We start from the raw sequence: 23667 nt of genomic DNA on the forward strand, positions 1-23667 counted from the left end.
GGGCAAAAATTCCTTTTTCTGTTTCCAAGCGAGCTGAATGCAGTTAGAAAAATTCCTTTTTCTGTTTCCAAGCGAGCTGAATGCAGTCACAAAAATTCTTTTTTCTGTTTCCAAGCGAGCTGAATGCAGTTACGCTCACATCCCTTCCCGTGCGGTAGCACGGGAAGGGATGTGAGCGTAACTGCATTCAGCTCCTAGGCGGAAAAACAACGGTGCTTTTAACCAAAATCTCTCTAGTGCCTTACTTAACCTGCCGCCAGTTGTTTAACACAACTCTTAAGCACCGGGTCAAACCGTTTGTATTCCGCTCGAGTGGAATAATTATTTCCAGTGAAGGAATTATTGATTGTAGTGGTTAGTTCTAGTTTAAAAAAAAAAAAAAAATCCCAAAAAAAAAACCCCCCCCCAAAATCAGTTGATCCATGAGGCTAAATACCCAGAACGGAGGCAAGGGAGGGGTATAAATGCGTTAAATCTGACTACATTTTAAAATTTTTTTAAAATTCCAAGTAAATGTGATGTTTGGAAAGTTTTCTGCTTTGCCAGGTAATTACTTTTAAAAGGCCCACTGTTTAAGTGGGGCTGTTTAAATCTGTAACGGGATTTTTTTTTTAATTTTTTTTTTTTTTAACTCTGCTGCCTTTTTGATCTTTTTTTCTGTGCCAGGCTTTAAACATTTGTTTGGATAATGATTCATTTGTGTTTGTAAATGCATTGTTTTCTCTTAGTTAAAAGGTAGTGGCCGTATCAAGTTCTTCCTACGTGGTTCTGTGAACCTTAACCTCTGAGTGGCAAATTGAAACAAAGTGCTGCTAACATTTCATGATGCCTGCGTGTGGCTGTACAGCTTTACTTGTTTGCTTATTTGTAGCTGGCTCTTCTAAAGTAGTAAAGACCGCTACTACAGACTTCATTCGGCAGGTCTGCTGTGGCTGTAGAAGCGTTTCAAACAGTAAATTGTGAAAGAGAAGCGGCAGCAGCAGTGAATACAGTTTAACCAGTCCCTGTTGCATTAGGTAATTAAGAAGGACTGGTACCCTTGCCAGCCAATGCACCCATGTCCCAGACCTTCCCAGCTGCTTTCTGACCTTCCGCTTCTCTGTTTTCTTTCCGTACCGAGCTGCTGTTCCCCTTTTGTTCTGTTCCATCTCCAGTTATACCTTTTGCTCTCAAGTTCTTGTAATTGCCAGATTATCTTCTATTTTAGTTTTCTTCCTTTCACTGTTGAACTTCTGTTACTGAACTTTTGGCTCCACCGGCTTGAGAAAGTACAGCGTTCACCAGGAAATTCAATTTTGTATGAATGGTGCGCTCCCATTTCTCCCGCTAGATGTATAATCTGACACCCCCAAAGGCTTTAGAGGAAGCACCGCATGTTTCATGGGCATCTAGTGCCAGCCTTGTGCTAAACTAGAGAAGTTTCATTCTTCTCTTTTTTTCTCTACTGTCCCATTCCTATTTGTTTTGTTGTGTTGTTGTTTGGTTTTTTTTTTAATGTGGTTTATTGGTAAAAATGGCTTTTTTTTCTCTACTGTCCCATTCCTATTTGTGTTGTGTTGTTGTTTGGTTTTTTTTTAATGTGGTTTATTGGTAAAAATGGGTGGAGAATTGTTGCTGGAGGCACTGAACTTAAAACCTTTTACTCAAGAAATTGAGTTGGCTTTAAGAAACTAAGCTGTACAAATTTAAAATAGTGATCAAAAATATTTCCTCGTTGTAAAGGCGGCACAGCAGAGTGAACTTGAACCCGAGAGTCCTGCAAATGAAATTTTGGATGGGAAGATAAAATAGGATAGATGAGTGAATAGCAAGGGTGCCGTGAAACATGAATTTATTAGAAACTGCAGAGCTTGCTGGCAGTAAGGAAAGCCTAGACGTTGTAAATGGTATTACCTATTAACTAAAGCTGCTTTTGGACTGGCAGTCTGGTGTAAAGAATAATGCCAGAAGCTACACCTCAGCAAACTGGAAGACACTGAGGTGCTCAAATGCCATCGGTAGGTGTTACCTGTCTAGGAAGGTTTCTGTGACCCCGCTATGCCGAAGCCCGTGGGCAGCGTGATACCCGAATGCCTTCGGAAACAGGTACCGTCACAGAGACCGCAGCCCTGCAGTGACAGTGGTGGAAAATAGCGTGGGGGGGTGAGGAGGAGCTCAGCGTGGAGAACGCTTGGCTAACTGTTGCCAAAGTGAATACATTTACTTCATGTGAGTTTACTGCAGCGCAGGCAAGGGTATGGGTTCCTGGATAAGTTCCTACTCTGTTGTTTTAGTACGGTTCAGGATGAGCAATACTTGTACACTGTCGCTTCTCCTTTCAATTGCACATGGTTACAGCACCTCGTTTCCTTTTTGTATCGCATCTCGCAGGACCAGCTGAGTTTAGCTTCTGCTGGAGAATCCTTTCCAGGATCCGTGATTGACTGCCAACAGTGGCAGAGCAAAGCTTGTATAAAACACAGTGTTTGTTGGACAAATGCCGACAAAAACTTCTGTGCAGACCTGCATCATGAGTAGGGTGGGATGGGGACAGAACAAGACAGGTAGAACTTCAAAGGGGGTGCTCCTTCACTCCTGTGATGTTTGCTAGGCATCTACGAAGAGCGAGCCGTAAGAGCAGCTTTCTGAGCTGTGCTTCTCTTTTCTTGTCTAGGTGTTTTGTTCTTCCTTCATCTTCCTAGGTGAATATATATCTCCGTTATCCCTTTTGAACCTAGCGTTCAGCATGTGTTCTGCCTCCCTCTCTGACTTCTACCATGACTAGCATTTCTTCTTTTCCTGGTCCAAACTGGGGACCCACAGGGGAGGAGGAGTGAAGGTGGCTTCTAGCAATGGATTTGCCTGTATCAACATGAGTGCTGTTGGAGGTAGATGACATCGTTCTTGACTCTTAACTTGATTTCTTCAACAGGGTTTCAACAAGGAAGAACAGAGCTAAAAAAAAAATATAAATAGATGCAATTCTTAACTAACACGACAACCCATCCACAGTTAGGTGTATGTTTCCACTTGCATAAATAACACAAATGCCTCCCCCATTCTTTCTTCAGAGGATGAAGTAGGAAAAGTAGTTGGAAAAAGTATTTGTGTACGGTTTTGGCCATTTAGGATTACTCATCCGCTGTGACTGTCAGAAAATGTGGCAGGAAATGTTATGTTCCCTGTAAGGGTGAAAGTGCTAAGTGCAGCCTTTATGCTAAATAAATGAGCACTGACCAAAGGACAATGTGGGTCTGTTAAAGCATTTGGTGGTGGTGCGCTCCTGTGAGAGCACATGGTAGGGCTTTAAAAGTATTCAAAGTAGCTAATCGGGCACTGGGAACGTGGATATTAAAGCCCAACCGTAGCAGGGCCATTTCTTAATCAGATGAGAAGGGAATGGTAAACCACAAAAGCTACATGGACTGTTGGTTTGCGTACTCATAATTTGCACTTTTGATTATTTTGTTTGCTTTGGAAGGTGAAGCATGGTGGGGCTGGTGAGGTAAGTTGAATGCTCAGTGGGTGTGCCTGTCAAGGGCCCGTGGAGGTTGGGTTTTTTTCCCGGTGGAAGGAATTCTGCTTCATAAGGGGAATGCAGGAAAAGGGAGAAACGCAGCTCCCTCTGCCTCTTCCAGTAACAAGAATTCAGGTGCTGAGCTTCTGTCTGGGCTGGTGTTCCACGGGCCTTGCCGCCTCCTGCTAAACAGTGAAGTGCACTGTGAGGCTGTGCCACACCAAACTTCCATAGAAGTGTTTGATTTAAACTTTTATGAAAGAGTACTGAAAAATAACCCACTGTGCTGAAACTTAGGGTTCAAAATACAAAGGACCTCATTACAAGACAAAAATCGAAGTGTATTTTGGGAGGGTAGAGAAAAGGGTGGTTTATGAAATCCTCATCCTCATCACCAAGCTGTCGAAACTTTTAGAGTATATGCTTATCTGTTGAAGCAAATTGTTCACAGTCTTGCCTACAGATTAAAGACTTTAAATGAACAAACTTAACACTCCCTACAAACCACCTCCTCCCAGCCCTATGGCAACAGTTGTTTGCTTGCTGTTCCCCTAAGCAGTGCTTAGATTTCACACCTGTATTAGGTGTGATGCTTGCCGTGTTAATGATCTGTTTTCCAAATACTTTTAAGCTGTATGGAGGAACTTACACGGTAATTCTTGTGCACTCTGGGTTTAGAAAAAGGAACAATAAACCGCTGAATGCTTATTTTATAGTACTTTGAATGTATTTGGGGAGGCAAAGTTGTATACTTGATAGAATACCAACAGCACCCTAGAGCTCGGAGGAGGTGGTTGCTCTTCCCGTTGCTGCAGCTGGTCAAGGCTCCCACATTTTCCTTGGGGGGAGGATAAAGTGAGTAAGGTACCTCAAAAATGCATTGATTTCTTGATTATAATGATGCCTGCATATATAGGGAAATGTCAGTGGGTGTTGCATCTTGCTCGGCAGTCGATTTCCCATTTCCCAACCTCTTAAATAGAGAAAGTGATTATGATCTTGTTTCTAAAGTTATCTGAGATCTACTGATTTTAAAAGCACTTTTAATAGCTTCTGAGTGCGTCATCTATCAGTCAATTTATTTCTGAGTTCTTCTCAAGGTGTAGGCTTAATATGGAAGATGAGAATGTAATTAATATATAGGCTATGCATTATGGTACTGCATATATACTTTATATAATACATAGCGTAACCCTCTGTCTTAGCTAATACAGTTTCTTTATATAACACACAGTGTAACCCTCTTTTTATTGGCTAATGTCGTCTCTTCCTGTTGAAAATACTGATTCAGGGAATAATCTGTCAGTAATCGTATCTGACAAATCTATTTTATGAGGTTGTGCATAAGCCCCCAGTCCCTGCCAGCCGAATGGAATCTCCTTGTTCTGTGTGCCGCGCAAGATAACTCTCGGGGAAGGAGGTATCCTGGATACTTCGTGACTGATGTAACAGTTGTGATTTGTAACGTCTTGCTAAAGTTGGCATGAAATGTCACAGTGCTGGTGTGCTGAGTTAAAGAGCAAATGCATAGGAAGGTTGAGGGTGAGAAGAGAGAGAAAAGGCTTAACAATCAAAATTGCACATTCAGGTTTTTTCTTGCTTCTTTTCTGGGTAGGAAAATTACTATCAAAAATATACCAAACTCTGAGTGAGTGGAAGGTGTAATATAGCAGCTGTTGTTTAATTTTTTTTATTTAAGTATATAAGCTGTTATTAGGTACCTATATAAAACATGTAACATCTACAAAAAAAATATCATTTTTGAATTGTCGTGTCTCAGTCATGTATAAATAAAGCTGCCCTGTGACTGGATAGATGGTGTAACTGTATATTATCCTGGGTAGATACATCTTTAGTACATTACTCTCTGCATGTATCTGTTCTGAGAAAAAGCAGTTGTTCACTAAAGAGGATAAAGAATGATTTAAGTTTTATTTTTGACTGGCTGATGCTCTCTCAGCCTTGTGGTGAGCACTGAACTGACTCACAGAAAATTCAGCAGACTTATAGGCTGTAGTAGGAATGCCATCCCCATGAAGGTCTAAAAAGAGAAACTCTGGATCGAGTTTCTAAATATCACATTTCTGCTCTGTTGCCAATTTTATCTATTCAAAGGTGTGACAGTAGTCACTAGATGATTGTCTGTTTGACAAGGTCAGATGAAGGATGCTGATGTCTAAAATGTAAAGACGCAGCGCTTGTTTGATGGTAAGAACAAGAACTGAGTTGCGGTCGTAAGCTGGCCAAGTTATTGCGTAGCTTGGGAGTGAGCTGAAAATGTATACCTGAACTTACATATAGTCTGTTTGAATTGAACCTTCTTGGTTTTTAAAAAAAAATGCTGATGATTAGAGATTATTATTTATAAAATAAAATTTAATTGTTTACTTAAAACCAGATTAATCTCTCCAGGTGATGTTACTGCTTGAGTATTGGTTAACTGAAAGACTTTGCATTACCTGAGAGAACGAAGCTGCTGCCTGTTAAGGGCGTGCTGTTATGGCTCTCGTCGTTACAGTAAGGCGTTAGATTGCAGTGGGTGTTTGATGGATTATATGAGATGAGCAATTAGCCTTTGAAGTAGGGCTGGTTTGGTGTTTTGTTTTTAAAAAAAACAACAACTAAACAAGACCCCCCTCATCAAGAACTACCATCTTGCGACTAAACTTTCCATTTTTAAAACCAAAACCCCCATAGTTCTAGAATCTTAAGTTCTAGAAAGCTTCAGAAACTTAAATGCTCTCTGTGAAATACATCAGGAAAACTATTCACCCCTCACTCGACCTGGAATAGATTTGAATCGGTGGGTGACTTTCATTTCAATTTTTCTGCTGTCATCCAGTGATGCCAGGAAGAAAGAAAAGGCATTTGAAGTATTCTGGTGTGTAAACCCTCTGTAACTTTTACAAGCATAGTGAGGGAAGCCGGGAAGGCGGGAGGAGACCCTGTATTCCCAGTGAAGCAGGGGATAGTTGGGCAGGCCTGTGCCTGGGTTTGGGGGCAGCTGGGCTGGCCCGCTGCTCCCCAGGGATTGCCGCTAGAGCAGTTGCAAAGATGAAGGACACGGAGCGACATCCTGCTGCTGTTTTTTCTCCAGTGCTAGGCTGGCTTCCCACTGTGTACTTCTTTTCATGTCTTAGCGCTGCTTTTTTCCATTTCCTAATTTGGAGCTGGTGTGGGCAGTGGCTGCAAGGGGGTCCAAGGTGCACTCGCAAGGAAAATAATGTCTGGCAGATATAGGCAGGGGGTAGAAAAGTATCTACTTTTATTTCTTGTCCTGTCAGAGCCGTGCGTGTCCTGCTGGCAGCAGAGCCTTTGACAGTTTACAGCTGTGGCTTTGCCACCTGTGCTGGAGGGCCAGACGGGGTGGCAAGTCTCCTCCTCTTCCCCTGCTTCCATTGCATGTGGAAACTAAGCAACTTGTTGGACAGAAGGTGCTCTGAGCTAGCGGTGGGACACGTGGAGCAATATAAAACGTTTCATGCTCTCTCCTGACATTTTTGTTTTGATGAGCTTCCCTTCTTTCCATGAAACTGCTTTCAAGCAGTTACACTTTGAAGCAGTGTCCCTAGTGATGTTTGAGTCCTGTGGAATTTTGGGTGGGTGAACGATGAAGCAAAAGACGGTGGTGGCTCTTTGGTTTGCTTACTCTAACCTCTGGAACGAGCTGTTCTGCTCTAGCTCAGGACGCCAGTGTCGGGGTTGGTGTGCTGGGACAGGCGGTGAGAGGCGGCTTCCACAGATACGTCTCCCTCCTTTGCTCCCTGCTGGCTCTTGGGTGCAGAGTTTGAGCTATTGACACTTCTGTCGTGTGCCGTGGATGGAGGCTGTCACCTCTCCGGGGGCAGCTGGAGGAGGAGAGTTATCGTCATTTCAGCTATGGATCTGTCAAAGAGGCCAGAACTGTGATCTCCTTTTATCTTCCTATTAAGCTCAGCAAACCTAATGTGCTATTAAACTTAACGTGTTTGCTGTCCTCCTGCACAGATCATGTTTTGCACTTTGAACACTCATAAAGCTGATATGGACAAGCTCTTAGGTGCACAAATTGGCCTTGAAGATTTCATATTTGCCCACATAAAAGGACAGCGAAAAGAAGTGGAAATTCTTAAAACCGATGATGTGCTTGGGCTTACCATTACCGACAATGGAACTGGCTGTGCATTTATAAAGGTAAATTTGATTACCAGTGAAAGACTTTGTTCTGTGGAAGCTTCTGTTACTATAACAGTTTAATTATTGTTTTAGTGATCCTTTAGAACTATAAAATCTTTTATTATCATATATATGGTAAGTAAAAAATAAAGTTGCTTTTCTTTATGTACATCATTCAAAATTAGTTCGGCTATTTCTGTACTGCATGTCATTCAAAATTAGTTCATTTGTTCCTTGCTTCTGTCACGTGTAGCAGCTTTACAATGTGACCATTGTATCTCCCAGCCTTCCCTGAGGTGGTAGGTGTTAGATACTGCTTGCATCTGCCCCCTCTTTTTTTTTTTTTCTTTAAGTGATTTTCTGATGCCTTTGGTTAGGTGCTTATAGACCGTCTGTCACTCGTGTGTTAATGAGATCATGTTCTTTCCGTCTTTATGACTGTTTGCAGGGCAGAAGCCTTTGTGCTGTGTAAAAATACGTGCAAGTACTGTGCTTTTTCAGCTTTCCCATGTTGTTGCTTTAGATGGGTAGGATGAATTAAAATGTGCTAAGGATATGGATTAACACAATTTACCACAATTAACTTGAGTAGTGACTATGGGCAGTAACATGTCCAATATATTAATCATAATTGCTTTCCTCCTCCACTTCCATATGACCTCCAGATGTTTTGAGACAAGTAGAGGCTGAGGAAATGATGCTGCCCTCCTCGCTAGACTAGGCATTAGGAACCTTAATCACATTTTCTGCCTTTTTTAGATGCTTTGCTCTAATTTAATCCAATTATCCATTATTAGTGAGGCATTGGCAATTATCTTTGATGACTGCTGTCCCCATCACTGGTCTTACTACTTACTGCTACAGAACTTCTTGCATGGAGAGGTTGTATTCTGTATTCATTCCTTAGCTACCATGGCTATGAAACAAGATGTGCCTTAGAAATAGGTTTGCTTGTCTTCGCTGTGGAAAAATGTGATTGAGATCATGCTTGAGAAACTCAAGATGCAGTGGAGGTTTCAGTAAGCAGTTTGGCAAAATCATAGCCTCATTTTTGTGTTTATAGACACAAAAGTCTGAATTGCTAGTGGCAGCATCTGTGCAGCCCGTAACATTCAGTCACGCTGCTGCTTATGTGGTATTTTAAAAGGAGGCATGGCAAGCGGTGCTTCAGCGATTAAAGTTCAGGCGTGCAGCTCTGTACGGAGCGTTCCTCTCCCTGTGCTTGGTTGGTAAGGTGGGGAGAGAGAGAACAGCCTGGACTGCTGCATCACTGGAGCAGGCTGGAAAAGCCTCACTGTACAAGCAAGACAAGCTGTAATTTCCCCTAAATTGTATAAAACTTGCCTGAACGAAAATATCCTTGTCCTTGAACTGGTCTAATAAGCAGTATAGTGAATAAAACAGCATAGAAAATACACATACAAAAGTAAAAGCTGCATGAGTTTTATACCTGCTTGTCTAGGTAAATGACTAAGCAGAGACCGTCTCTACTATGAAGTTGGACAGAATTTTTTTTGTTTATATATTTACTTTCCTTGAAACATTGTTATTATGTTCCATTATTAATTTGCGATTAACATGAAATTTACCTGTCTGTGGGTTGTTGAAAGCTGTTATGGGCTGTAGTAATTGGTGAAGAAGAAAAGCTAAATGAGAATGAAAACAGGGTAGGGTTAGACTGGATTTAAGGAATAAATTCTTTACGGTGAGGGTGGTGAAACACTGGCAGGGGTTGCCCAGAGAGGTGGTGGAGGCCCCATCCCCGGAAACGTTCAAGGCCAGGTTGGACGGGGCTCTGAGCAACCTGATCCAGTTAGCAGTGTCCCTGCTCCCTGCAGGGGGTTGGACTAGATGGCCTCTAAAGGTCCCTTCCAACCCAAAACATTCTGTGATTCTATGAATTCAACACATAGATGAAACATGAGTTGAAGTCTGGGCGGCACGCTTTTGAATCCTGGCACCTGGTAACACAAGTACGTTTGGGACCTGGCTTCTGGCGTGTGTATGATACCCCCCTCTTCATTTGCCACGAGGCTTCTTTTGGTTTTAATCGAGGTTAAAGAAAAAAGTGCTAGAAAGAGTTAAAGTCAGCCTGAAGCCAAAAACTGTTGCAGTGTATTATAGGACAGTGAGCACTATCACACTTCCCACTGCCTCTCTCAAGTGGAGGCACATACGTGGGCTCAGGCGTGCGCACATGAACTAGAAGCAGGTTTCTGAGATAGTTATGCAGCTAGGCTAGGTGTTGCAGTAGTAGGTGGCAATATGTTTATCTCTGTTGCCTTAATGTTATCTCACTCAAAGTTAGCCTGAACAACATCAGTCTTAATTTAAAAGTATGTTATTCAGGAAGTTACTAAAATGAAATTCATACCTCTTTAAAATAGAAGATATTCTACTATGTTATAGCTTTTCTATTAAATAGCCATAGGAAAATGGCTTATGTGACTTAGGCACATGGTAAACAAATATGACAGCATATAACAACAATAAACAGAATCGCTGAAGTTTTAAGTGTCCTTTAACTGATATATCACAGAGATCTCTTAAAGATTGGGAGGTTTTTTTCCTCACTTTTAAAATTCCACATCACAAAAACTAGAAATGCGAACTTCTGTTACATTTTTATGACCTTTAGACCATTTGTATTTGTATTCCATGAAATGGCATTTAGAAGAATTTCTTATTCTTTATTGTTATTTCAGAGGAAATACTTTAATATGCAGCTGTATAGCTTGATAAGGAAAATGGTAGAAGTTTTATCACTATAGATGGGTCTTCTTAAGACTAGCACCTTACAGTAATTTTTTAGTATATCACATGAATTTTTTTATGTCCCTGGACCATATTTGAGAAGAGAAAAGTTGTGTTCTTAGGCTTGTCAAGCTATTAAATCAAATTAAAACCCAAAAAGTATATTAAACATCCACATTACTGACACGTTTGGGTTCAGTTTTTAAAGCACAAAAATATTAGCATATTCAGAAGCCTTAATTTCTAAGCTATGATTGCATTTTTTTCTGTTGATTTTATATTCGATCCTTATTAAAATACTTTGTTTGAAAAAATAATGCTTTCCAAAATATGTTTTACGAAAATCTTATAGACAAAACACACTGCTGGTATAATAAGCTCAATGCTACTGATGTTGTTAGCTCATGTTCTTGAAACTCTGTGGTGTCACCTCTTTACCTCTTAAAAAAATGTTTCTAATTCTATTTTTTTCTTTAAACAATAGCGAATCAAAGAAGGTAGCCTTATGGACCAAACCAAAATTGTCTGCGTGGGTGATCACATAGAGACTATAAATGGAAAAAATGTGTCACATTGTCGGCATTATGAAGTTGCCAGAATGCTAAAAGACCTGGAGAAGGGTCAGATGTTTAAGCTGGAGTTGATAGAGCCTATGAAAGCATTCGGTGAGTGACCCGACTGTCCAACTTGTTCGCTGGATATTGAAATCCCAAGACTGAATTGCGTTGTAAGTTTGTTTTGAGATTGCAGCCAGGTGTCCACCCAAGGTAACATAACTGCTACAACAAAGTACATTTGTTTGTTTGTTTGTTTTTTCTTTGAAGTGGGAAATTTGCAAATGGATTTTCTTCCTTCTTGCCTTCTCCACCAGCCACACCCTGGTGTGGGCTGCCTCCATCTGAGTCTCCGTTGCTCCGTTCCTTTGCCACCGCGTGGTGATGCAAAATAAGTACAGGAATTGTTTCATAGACACCGCTTTAAAGCATGGATCGCTTTGCTAATGCGCTGATCCTTGAACCTCCTTGTCTCTTTTCCTCTATTCCTCTACACATAATCCCGTGTTCATCTGTGTGTCAGATTTTTCTGTTTCTGTACCCTTTCCTGGGGACTGCACTCTCTAATGCAGAAGGATGCTGCAGAAAGCAGTGTCTGGGATTTCCTAGAGCACCTCCTTTGCTTGCATGCCTGCCTGCTCTCCCCAGCTTTTGTGTGGATCTCTAACCATACAGCAGGTATACTCAGAAGTGGAAAAAAGCAGCATGGTAAAGCTCTATCTCTACCTGCATGCTGTGAGAAAGTGATACTTGCATAGGAGGAATGCATTCTTACTGCTAATCCTTACGTATATGAATTTTATCAATGTGGTAAACTAAGGGAAAAAAAAAAAGTAGGTTTAGCTCAGGGAGTCAAGATAGAGACTGAGTTTTAATTTTTATTCTCTCAATTTTTTAGAAACACCACCCCCCCTCCCCCTGCCCCCAACCGACATGGCATTTTTCTGTAACAAAAACTTCAAAATACTGCTAAATTATAAGTGTGTGTGAGTCCTTGTGCACATCTGCACTAACAGCAAGTTAAAAATCACCATCTTCACCACAGCAGCAAAAGTTCAAAATGTTTATTTTTCAAATCCTTTTTTATCAGTTAGTAGCTTACAGCTGCTGTCATACACCAGTCTTGACACTTGGTGTCAGAAGAGCAGCAGAAATTGAAAATGAGAGAAATGTGGAGATTTCTTCTTGCTTTTAGTGCTGCTGTGAAGAATGAGGATTATGAGTTAATCTCTAATGTGTTTGGATATAAGTTGATGCTCCTGTTAAGTAAATGTGTATGTTCTACATGACACTAAGGGAGTATTACATAGGTATAGTATTGCAATTAGTAATGTAGGAATCTGGTTTTAATATGGTCTATAATTTGTATTCAATGCTAAATGTGTTACATAGTCTATTTGTAAAGACCAGGGTAAATCAGCATTTGATTGATGACTTCAGCCATTCTTTAATAGTAATTACTTAAGTCAGCTGATTAAGATAGCTTTTAACCTGCCTGTGATGTAGAGAAGGAAACCTGGTAATTCCATGGCACTATCTTTTACCTGACATTGAATTAAGACGCAATCAGAGCTTTTTGGACAGATTTTTGGAGGATGACTGTTATTTTTTTTACCCTACAGAAATTAATTTACATGTTGCAGTGCCCAATAGGTTAGAATATTCTGCCTCTAGCCTTAGGTGCGCAGTTAGGCTTTAGGCACAGAATTATTCAAGATGGTGTTTAAGCTGCAGCATGCCAAGAATAGCCCCAGAGGAGATGACAAACAAGATCCAGATCCTGCTGGACAAGTAGGTGCTGAATTCCTGCTAGTTTCAGCACAGGTTTGTGAGGGTATAGCAATAAGAGACAAGTCTCTGCATGAAGTTACTAACTTTTATTTTTCTTCCTCTCAGCAGAATGTGAAATAAGTATAATTTACTGGTTGGATATCTTTCTACCATGTGCCTCAACTACTCTAAGCAAGGCTTGTTGCACAGAATTAGAGACTTGTCTGAATAACATTGGTCCCTACCTGTCACAAGCTAGCCCTCCGTGAATTGGTGAAAAATTACTAGAAACAAAGTAAAGGCAGCAAAACACAAACTCTAAATTCAAATCAGCAAAACACAAACTCTAAATTCAAATCAGCAAAACACAAACTCTAAATTCAAATCAGCAAAACACAAACTCTAAATTCAAATCAGCAAAACACAAACTCTAAATTCAAATCACTTGAACATGAAAAATAGTTTCTGTGACGGCCAGAGAGCTTTGGTCTGAAGTATTGAAAATAAAGGTTATGTCAAATCATGGGTTTTAAGGTGCTAGTGGTGACAGAACTAGAAAAAGATGTATGCTGTATCAGGAATGACTTTTTGAAACAAGTCTAGCAGAAATTATGACAGTCTTAAGGATGTTTTAAACTGTTCTTGAAGCAATAAATGGATTAAGGAAAAGGATTGATCCTAAACATGTTTGTAAGACACTGTGCCATATCTGTTTGCTAAAATAAAAACAAAATTCACTTTTCAAGAGCTAGTCAGCAGAATAATCTGGATTTTTGACTACTTATGCAAGAATGATGAGTTAGAATCTATCTGGGCAAAGTTAATATAGCATGTTAAAGCTTTGCCTTCCAGGAGAGCTTATTAGAAAGGCCTGCTGTTAAGAGGAGGAATAATCTGGTGGAGAAAACAGCACAGTTAAAAACAGTTCTGCAAAATTATTTCCTCTCTTCTAGCACTTTCCAGATTAACTGTGTAAGACCCGTGTCAGTAAGTAAATTAAAGCTTCGCCACTCTTGAATGTAAAATAATGTCCTGGAAGAGGAAAGTCAAATCTTAAATGATTCCATACTCCATTTACTAACTGGGGTGGTGTTAGCTAAGATTAAAGAAGGAAAGCTGAATGCAGGTAAAGAAAACGTTGGGTAAATCCAGATATTCTTGGTGTAGAGACTTACTAGGTGTGAAATCATGACCTTGGTGAAACCAGCATAAAAACTCCTGCAGCTCTGCTTACGGACATTTTACCTGTGTGACTGCTAGTAATCAAATTGTTAGCTCAGCTTCATGTGGTTCATCACGACCTGTTTAGCAGTGGTGTTTGCACCATTGCATCAGTCAAAGATGGAAATGTTGCAGTGCTAAACCTGCTACATCATCTGCCTGTAAAGACCAGGATAAATCAACATTTGGCTGATGACTTCAGCTGTTGTCTGATATTAAGTAGTAAATACTCCTACTTTTCTGTAGAATAGGGAAATAAAATTATACAAAGAGCATATATGAGGTTGAGTGCAATAGGCCTGCATGGATATGTTGGTTAATGGAAGTCCTAGCTTCAGTGCAGTCAAGCGGATATCAAAGTTTGAAGACAAGAAATTGTCAGCAAAGCTATACTTAGAATATGGTTAATTTATAATTAATTTTTTACATACATCTAGGTCTTGATTAGTATAAAAAGTGAAGGTAATGTAATAGCCAAAGCAGATAAATCATATTCTGATGTACCATATACTTAGTTTTGTTTGGTATTCTTTTCTTTTTGTTATTGTTTTTTGTTTTGTCTTCAGAAAAGCTGGAGCCAAGGTCCAAAGGTGGAACTCTGCCAGAGGCTAAAATCTCCAGAGGGAGAGAAACACTTCGGTTGAGAACCAAAGGCCCTGCTACCGTGGAGGAAATGGTATGGTTATTTTCGGGCCCTTCACTAGTTTAATTATCTAGCACCTGATTTATTCTTCCCCAAGGTTGATAAGGTAAAGTAGGAAGGAAAAATCTGGATGTTACAAAGCTTGTGGGACTTGAGAAGACAACTGCCTTCTGCAGGGGGAAATGCATATATGAAGTTGAAGTCTGGCAGGGATAGGATGGGTCTGAGGAATCTGGAAACAGGGAGCCTGTATTTAGATGTCACAGATTACACGTGTGAATTTAAGGTACATTAGACCAAGGAGTGTTGAAAAGAGGGAAGGAGGGAAAAAAGGAGGGGGACACGGTTGAAGAGTTGGTTCTGTTTCTGACGTTGCAAAGCGTACTGGGCTGGTGTAAGGGCTGTTGTCAGGAGAGGCTAATAACGTATGTGTAAAACCAGGATTAGGGTTTGGAAGAAGAAATGTTATTTATTCTGGGTTCCTCTAAAGCTGATGAGGATTTGATGAAGATCTGTATTGTCAGGAGATGTAAAGGCCCCTGTTCAGTTTGAATGTGAGAGCCGTGTGGCTTGATGTTAGGAGGAAGGCTCAGGTTTGTGAGAAGAGGAAAAGAGTGGAATAACATGTTGTACTGGTAGGTTTTGTAAGTCTAGGTGGCTAGGATGGGAGTAAGGATAATCAGTGGCGAGTTGCTGGTTATTTTGAAATCTGCATGGATATAATCATACTTGTGTTCTTTTTCTCCCTTTATTTCAACAAAGCCAACTGAAGTTGAAGAAAAAGCAATTAAAAAGGTGGATGAGCTTCTTGAAACATACATGGGGATAAGAGATCTTGAATTAGGTGAGTTTTTAACAGGTACATTACTACAAGATTAAACCATTTCTCATTTTCTGTAGTCTAAAATTTATTGACTACTTCAGTCTCTGGATATAAGCGAAGCAAAATTTGTCCAGCATGCAGTCTCAAAAACCTGCCTGTAGTTCTGCAAATGTGTGTCTCTGATAAAAGAAAGAATCTCTCACTGCAGGCCTTATGATGTAATTAATTAATCCTCTGTTCTTCCTTCGCATTATCTATATGCTATTGCATGAATTATTTAGTGATTTGCCATTAGCTGTCATCACTGTATTCTTTCTGCCATATGTTTCCTAGTGGAGCTTGTGTGTACCACATTGAAGGATTGTTAAGGATAAGGATGTCTATTTGCTTTTTTGCTCTTTTGCCCCTTGGCTTAGACACATCAAAGTTGATCACTGAAGTTTGAATTTGAGTTCTTCATCAGTGAAAGGGCAACTATTTAGCAAGGGAACTGACAGAGTAATTGCGCAAATTTATCAAATTCCCTAAAGCCTGTGTTCTTCAGAACATGGGAATTTCCCCAGAATATTTACTAGCTATCGCTATCATCAATTCACAACAAAAGGAACTATTCAACCCCAGTGTCATAAATTCCTTAAAATTGCACCAAACTTGTCCTTGCAGCTGTTGCTTCTCGCTGTTGATCTGACAACAACTAAATAGGAACTTTTTAATGTACTTTTTCTGTCTGGGAAGAAGCTGCAGTCTAGCTGAGTAGGAGGTGCTGCAGTAGCCAGCTGTGCCTGGGTGTAGCCCTCATATGATCTTGTGGAACTGCTAATACTGAGACAAAGAGGAACATATTTATTGTTATGCTAATACCTTAAAAAAAAATCAGCCAAGAAATAGGAAAGGATAAGCTAAATGGAAAACGATCTTGAAAAAAAGGCTTTTGTGTGAGAGAAGTGGAGGAGGCAAAGCAGAAGAGAAAATAGGTCTGGCATGAAGCTAAGGGCAAAGCGGGAAGGTTGGACAGGCAGCAGTTAGCACAGAGGAATGAGGATTATCTGAGTAGCCAAAAGTCCTTTGTTGGCTGTTCCTACTGGCAAGCATCTGATTGGCAGCTTCTGTTCATTTTCTCCCAGGAAAAACTGTAGGTAAAGTATTATTTGTCCCCCAGCCTAAAGTAGAAGTGGGCTTCCTGGCACAGAAGAGGGAGCAGAGCTGCCCAAAACTTATGAATTCTGTTTTGTAGGTAATATCTAAACTTTCCAATTCCCAGAAAACTAAAAATTCCTAAAAATTCTGTTCCCAGCAACTCTAACATGTGATGCCCCTGCCATGTAATATGCTCCTGGGAGCCCTCTGTGGTGCTGACACTCTCTTTAAGTTAGGGAGGACCCCATGTCCTGTTGCTCTCCTGCAGCCTCCACTGCTCGGTCTGTCTTTGGCTCAGGCTTCAAAGCTCCAAGTCTCGTGCCAGCCATCCCTCTGGGAGCTGTTTTTGTCCTGCAGCTGTTGCAGTCCCAGCTCGAGCTGGGCTTCTGGAGGTTCCTGTCCTTGCAGGTTACCTCCAAGGCCCCCAGGCTCCTAGCCCTACAGGAATAAGCAGCTATAGGAGTTCTGGTTTTGGTGTCCATAGCCCAGAACCCTGAGATCCTAGGCTAGAGCATGGTTTCTTGGGATGTCGAGGTCTGCTATGCTCTGCTCTGGGACAGGGAAGCAAGTTCCCGTGAGAACTGGTGTTCCCTGTGGTTTTGGCTCTCAGTACCATAACGGGATGGCTCTTGTACAGTAGACTGAAGAGTCCAGCTTTCAGCACATGTGGCTAAGCTGATTGCCAAGCACCTGGTAGAGTTTTCCCATGAATTCCTTGATTTTTTTTGTCTTTTTTTTTTTTTTTTTTTCCCCCTAAAAGATCTGATGTCCTTCATCTTTCAGTGTGTAGTTTGGAAAATTTCAAAGAATGCCTTAAAAGAATACTCAAAGAAGGAAGAGGTCTTTGTCCTCAAAGATACTCTCTTCTTCCCAACTGGGCTGTTGTTTTGGCCTTCACCTCTTTCTTTTCTTCCTCCCCAAAAGGCAGTGAAACAAAGAGAAACTGTCAGGAATCAAAGACTGTAGGGTTCACATAGCTTTAGTTTGCACCTTTGAAGCCATTTCCTAAAGTTCAAATTGTAGAGTCGAGGGCCAACGGTGATGACAAAGACAAAAAAAAAGTTTTATAATTTTTAAACAATTAACCAGCTCTAGGACTCTTTAGGAGAGGAGAGCAGAGCTAATCACCTGTCACAAATCTGTTCAATTAACATATGTCAGTTTTTCATACACTGGATGTGATCAGTCACCCATGAAAATGAAATATGAGGAAAGGATTCATTCAGAGAATGCCAATCACCACTCAGCTAGAAATTTCCCTCATTACTCAAGCCAGATTAGTTGAAAATGCAAGTCATCACAACGCGACAGCCGACAAGTGATTAAGATCTCAATCATTGCTCACTCCCATGCAGTTCTGTTTGTCAGAAGCTTTGGATGTCAGTTAATATTGCTCTTTCGTCTCCATTAAAATGACACTTGCATGGTGTGATTGAATTCTAAAACAGTGCCCCAGTTTTAAGCCAGAAGTTAGAAAGAAAGGAAAGAAAAAATAATGTAAAATTACAGACAGAATTAAAGATGAGATAAAGCCTTTAATTTTTGCATAGTTAAGTATCTTGACAGTTTCAAGAATGGCTGACTAAATCTACACACAAATCCCTAAGTTGGAGCAAAATGCTTAGAAAACATTTAATGGAAATGCATACTTTTTTTTTGGCGCAGTTTTTTATCTCCAGAGACCTAAATGCTGTTGAGATTTACATACCTGCCTTCTGAATGCGCTTTTTACCTCTTTACTCTATTTTACTGAAAACTGGACTTAATCTGCAGAAGGGACACTTGGCTCTGGAAATGCATTCCTCAGCCATTTCATGGGTGCAGTAGAAATTGGGCCAAGGCTTGTCTTCAGCCTTCTTTAAAACATAAATGCACCGTTGAGAGATAATTCAGGTTGTTTTAAATCCTGCCAGTGCTTTCTGGTAAAGGAACGTGAACAGCTGATTCATAGGAGGGACTCGGGAAGCAGCGTTAGTGAAAAATACTGGTGGCATTTATTTTTTAAATCAAGGAGGCTTGAATTGTTATGGACTGTATTTGATCCCAAAGATTCTGGGTGGGAGGAAGCCTGGATCTATGGGATCCAATCCTAGAATGCTACCGATGGGAAAATGATGGCAAAAAGGACTTCCCATCCAAATTTTTACTTTCAGCATTTTTTGACTAGCTCTTCATCCACTGATATTTTGTTTTATTTTTACACTTTTAGATTATTTGTGTTGTACCCTATAGCATTGTCTGACACTACATATCTTTGCATATTCTTCACCTCTGTATAGAAGAATTTAAAATTTACTTCTTCACTCTTGTCTTTATTTTTCCAACTTATCATCTAGTCAGAATGTCCTATCAGGTTTAATTTTTTTGTCACCCAAGCTGCTTCTCTTGGCTCACTAATCCAACCCAGCAATATTGGATGGATGTTTTCATCATGAAACACTTTGACTAAAGTGATATTCTCCCTGAATCTGTCGTTTTCTGCTCCTTCTGTCACTAGACTTCCTTTCCCAAAGGATTTCACTGTATGCTCTCTGAGGTATACTGTTCATTACTATTCATTTGCTCTGAGAGAATAATGGGAATTTTGTGAAAAAGGTAGCAAGTATGGTTAAACAAGAAAACTTCTCCACTTTGAGAAGAATTAGTACTTAATAAAAAGAAACAAATGGCATCCTGGCTTGTATCAGGAGTAGTGTGGCCAGCAGGAGTAGGGAAGTGATCGTGCCCCTGTACTCCACACTGGTGAGGCTGCACCTCGAATACTGTGTTCAGTTTTGGGCCCTTCACTACAAGAAAGACGTTGTGTTGCTGGAGCATGTCCAAAGGAGAGCAACAAAGCTGATGAGGGATCTGGAGCATGTCTTATGAGGAGCAGCTGAGGGAACTGGGGTTGTTTAGTCTGGAGAAGAGGAGGCTGAGGGGAGACCTTATCACCCCCTACAACTGCCTGACAGGAGGCTGTAGCGAGGTGGGGGTCAGCCTCTTCTCCCTGGTAACAGGCGATAGGACGAGGGGGAATGGCCTCAAGTTGCACCAGGGGAGGTTTAAGTTAGACACTGGGAAAAGTTTTTTCAATGAAAGGGTTGTCAAGCATTGGAATGGGCTGCCCAGGGTCGAGTCCCCATCCCTGGAGGTATTTAAAAGACGGGTAGACAAGGTGCTTAGGGACATGGTTTAGTGGTGGGATGGCAGGGTTAGCGTAAAGGTTGGACTTGATGATCTTAAAGGTCTTTTCCAACCTAAATGATTCTATGAATCTAAGTAGAAAGGATATTTCTAATAGTTCCTTGAGTGCCAGATCTGACAATGTTCAACACAAAATTAAAACCAAGTAATGTTAAATGCTGGAAACCGCAATGACACGCTTCATTTTCTGTCATGTCATAAGGAAGCTGAATGTGAATTTTAGCTCTCTTAAAGCGTCAGGCCAGAACAATAATATTCATTACCTTTCGATGAAGGCAAAGCTTCTGACAGCATTACAGCTAATTAAATACTGAAATTTCTCCTAAGGCTTATGAAAAAACTTTTTTAGAAGTTACAGGATAGGATATAGGCAGCAAAACCACCATGAAAGGTAGGTCCTAACGACGTCAGGCAGATCGTAGCTTTTGTGGCTTGGGCCGCATGTGTCTATCAAAAGTGAAAATAAAGATTTTGTGAAAGATCTTTGACGTTATTTTAAAGGGACTAGGTTTAAAAAGCCAACATACTTCTTCGTTCATGTTCTGGGAAGCCTGATACTGAGCTTCTTAGTTAAAGTTGAGAAGACTTCTAATTCCTTCTATCACTTTTAAGTTTGCTGAACTTTTCACATTTTATGTAAAAATTTTCAGTCAATGGTGATACCTGAGTGAGATTTGAAAAAAAAATATCTGAAAACAATTGAGGCTATCTGGAGTGTGGAAAAAATATTCTGTTGGAATAAAATTTCTGTAATCACTTATTGTGCAGCTGTTACAAGCAGCAGTGGGGGAAAGGGAGGGGAGTGGAGGCAATTTCGCACAGAGCTGTCACCGTGTGAGAACCAGAGAAGTTTTCTTCAAGTTGGCAAGTATCTGCTAAATGCCTTGGCAATCAGTAGGTTTTGATTTGCCTTGGGAATTACGCATTGCAAATGTCATTGTGTAAACATCATGTTCAGCACAGCTGTGGTGAGGAGGAGGGGATGCCATCCCAGCTCTAGGCTAACTGCCTGGGGACATAAAGACCATGTGTGCTGAGTGATGGAGAAGACTGGTCACAGAATTGCAGAATGGCAGGGGTTGGAAGGGACCTCCGGAGATCATCCAGGCCAACCCCCCTACTAAAGCAGGTTCACCCACACCAGGTTGCACAGGACATTGTCCAGGCAGGGTTTGAATATCTCCAGAGAAGGATACTCCACACTCTCCCCGAGCAGCCTGTTCCAGTGCTCTGTCACCCTCACAGTAAATACGTTCTCTTCTCAGTTCTCGGTCTCTTCTCCCTGGTAACAGATGATAGGACGAGGGGGAATGGTTTGAAGCTGCGCCAGGGCAGGTTTAGGCTAGACATTAGGAAGAACTTCTTCAGCGAAAGGGTTGTCAGGCTCTGGAATGGGCTGCCCAGGGAGGTGGTCGAGTCCTCATCACTGGAAGTATTTAAAAGAAGGATAGATGAGGTGCTTAGGGATATGGTTTAGTGGTGGGATGGCAGGGTTACGTTAAAGGTTGGACTCTATGATCTCAAAGGTCTTTTCCAACCAAAGTGATTCTATGATTCTTCCTCATTCAAGTGAAACCTCTTATGCTTCAGTTCGTGCCCATTGCCTCTTGTCCTATCGCTGGGCTCCACTGAGAAGAGTCTGACTCCGTCCTTGTGACATCCACCCTTGAGATACTTTTAAGTATTTATGAGATCCCCTCTCAGTCTTCTCTTCTTCAGGCTAAACAAGCCCAGCTCCCTCAGCCTTTCCTCAGAGGAGAGCTGGTCAGCTGTAGTGTTGCTGTAGGTACGAAATTAGTGATGCAGGGTTCAGCTTTGCCCATTCGTGCATCAGTGGCACAACCTGTGTGTGAAAATCAGGGAGGATGGGTGGCATCTCGCGTTAGGGTTTGCTGCACGGTAATACAAGTCTGCTGACACTAGAGGTCAGCACCAAGCTATGGAAAACGTACTCCCCAGCAGTGAGAGGTCCTGCAATCCCTCCACGGAAGCATATTTCGTTACAAAGAATCATAGAATCGTTTAGGTTGGAAAAGACCTTTAAGATCATCGAGTCCAACTGTTACCCTAACACTGCCATCCCACCACTAAACCACATCTCTGAGCAACTTGTCTACCCGTCTTTTAAATACCTCCAGGGATGGGGATTCGACCACTTACCTGGGCAGCCTGTTCCAGTCAGGTGAATCTGGGAAGGGGAATGTGCTTTAACAAATATAGTACATTAAGTGTACCCTGGTAGTGCTGGTTGCAGTTGCTCACTGTAGTTGAAAACACTTTTATTTAAGGCTGCTGCTTTCACATGGTGGTGACATTCTGACTGTTGCTTGACTGGGTTGAAAGTTGTCTTGATTATCTAAGTTCAGTGGATTTTGTTTTCAAGTTTGGTAAATCTATAGTAAACTATTTTTAAGGTTCTATTTTATAATTTGGGGAGCTCAATCTTTAAAGAAAATTGTGTTTGAAGTAGCATTTTCTGCTAATGATGGAGTTTGTTATGGCGTAATTCTGAGGTTTCAGCTAGGGCAGTTGGACTGCTGCGTTGTCTTGTTTTATTGATGCTGTCTTGTTTTATTGTTGCTGTCTGTGTCATATGGCTCTCCATAGGTCTTGACCAATTTATCTTAAAACTGGTTAAATTCCTTGCTCCATCTCTTTCTGCCGGAACACTGGGCTAGATCCTCACTCTGTTGATGGCAACTTTTTTTTAGTATCTTGAGTAACTATATTTAGACATGTTTGCTCTTGTGTCACCTCTCACAGCTCTTCTCCTTCCAACCCTCTCCCAGTGTCTGTGTAGAATAACTTCATGTCCTGGTTCGCATGCAGAAATCTGTGAAGTTTAAATTACACCCTTTACCTCATTAGCTCCGGGGTTGCTCGTCTTATGTACCTTCTTATGCTACGGTGTCAAGGGATGTAGGGTGGTGTTGATAGGGCAAATACTTGTCTCTTCCACTTGTCAGGAACAAGAGTTCCCTGTTTGACGCCTGTTTCCCATCCAGACATCTCTGAGTCACTGTCCCAGGAACTTCACAGGGGACACAGAAAGAATCAATGCAACAGGGACAGGATTTCTTCTGGCAGGGAAACAGGTCTTTGGGAGTCCTTGAGGACCACTAGTGGTGCCTGGGAAGCTGGGTTACACTTGAACTGTCTCGATCGCAGCATTTTGTTTGTCAAGATTTACGCAGATTTTCCTTGGACTGCTTTGTGTAGTTTGGCACGCTGCGAGTCAGTTTGAAGCCTCACGTCTGAACGTAGTTAAAACCAAAACGTCAAATTTCTTCAGAATTATTGTTGCTGACGTCTACAATGTGGAATATGGCTCAAGTTTGCTCACAGCTTGTTACAAGTTTGCGTAACAGCAAACACTGTTTGCCAGAAGTTCATAACTGTCAATAAACTTGAGCTGAGTTTCAGGTCAACAAAATAACATTAAATACATTTAATAAAACTTCAGAGCTGGGGAAGCTTCTTTTCCTTTCCATCAGAGAGATTTTGCTGTGTTGATACAATACAGTAGACAGCAGACTGTCCCAGTGAAGGTGGTCTGCTGTGGCTTCAGAACTTCCTTGCCTTTCTCAGGCACTGTAATACAAGTTTTCCACTCGTATATCCCTCCGAGAAAAGGCTAGAAGCTATCAAATCCTTCAGCGTGACACTTGAATTTGATACGCTGATGAAGAAGGTGGTAATTACTTGATGTATAACAAAAGATGGAGGACATCTCGCAGTTTGAGGCAGGTGTGTAAAGTAATCACGAAACAAAGCAGACTTTGGGGGTTTCCTCTACTGTACAATACCATCATTTCTTATGAACAGAGGCTGTGGAGCAGAGATACAGAAAATAAACTGCATTCAGCAGTGCTGTTTGTGCTGAGTCTGTTTTACAGAGTCTTCTGCAGCTCTCAACCCACGATAGCCT

The 23667-nt window shown here is 41.2% G+C and overlaps 1 protein-coding gene across 1 annotated transcript in view; it reads left to right on the top strand.

The window, feature by feature from the left end:
- The window catches only part of LOC104134843 (PDZ domain-containing protein GIPC1), a 28943-nt gene that overhangs the window by 2398 nt on the left and 2878 nt on the right, over positions 1-23667 (top strand). Inside the window, exons 2-5 of the mRNA XM_035903896.1 lie at positions 7484-7669; positions 10890-11070; positions 14517-14626; positions 15356-15437. Of these exons, the coding sequence (XP_035759789.1) occupies positions 7487-7669; positions 10890-11070; positions 14517-14626; positions 15356-15437 (556 nt within the window). The 5' untranslated portion in view covers positions 7484-7486. The remainder of the gene's footprint in view (positions 1-7483; positions 7670-10889; positions 11071-14516; positions 14627-15355; positions 15438-23667) is intronic.

This window comes from Egretta garzetta, unplaced genomic scaffold (assembly GCF_000687185.1).
Source record: "Egretta garzetta isolate BGI_Z169 unplaced genomic scaffold, ASM68718v1 scaffold31, whole genome shotgun sequence".
In the NCBI taxonomy this organism is placed as follows: domain Eukaryota; kingdom Metazoa; phylum Chordata; class Aves; order Pelecaniformes; family Ardeidae; genus Egretta; species Egretta garzetta.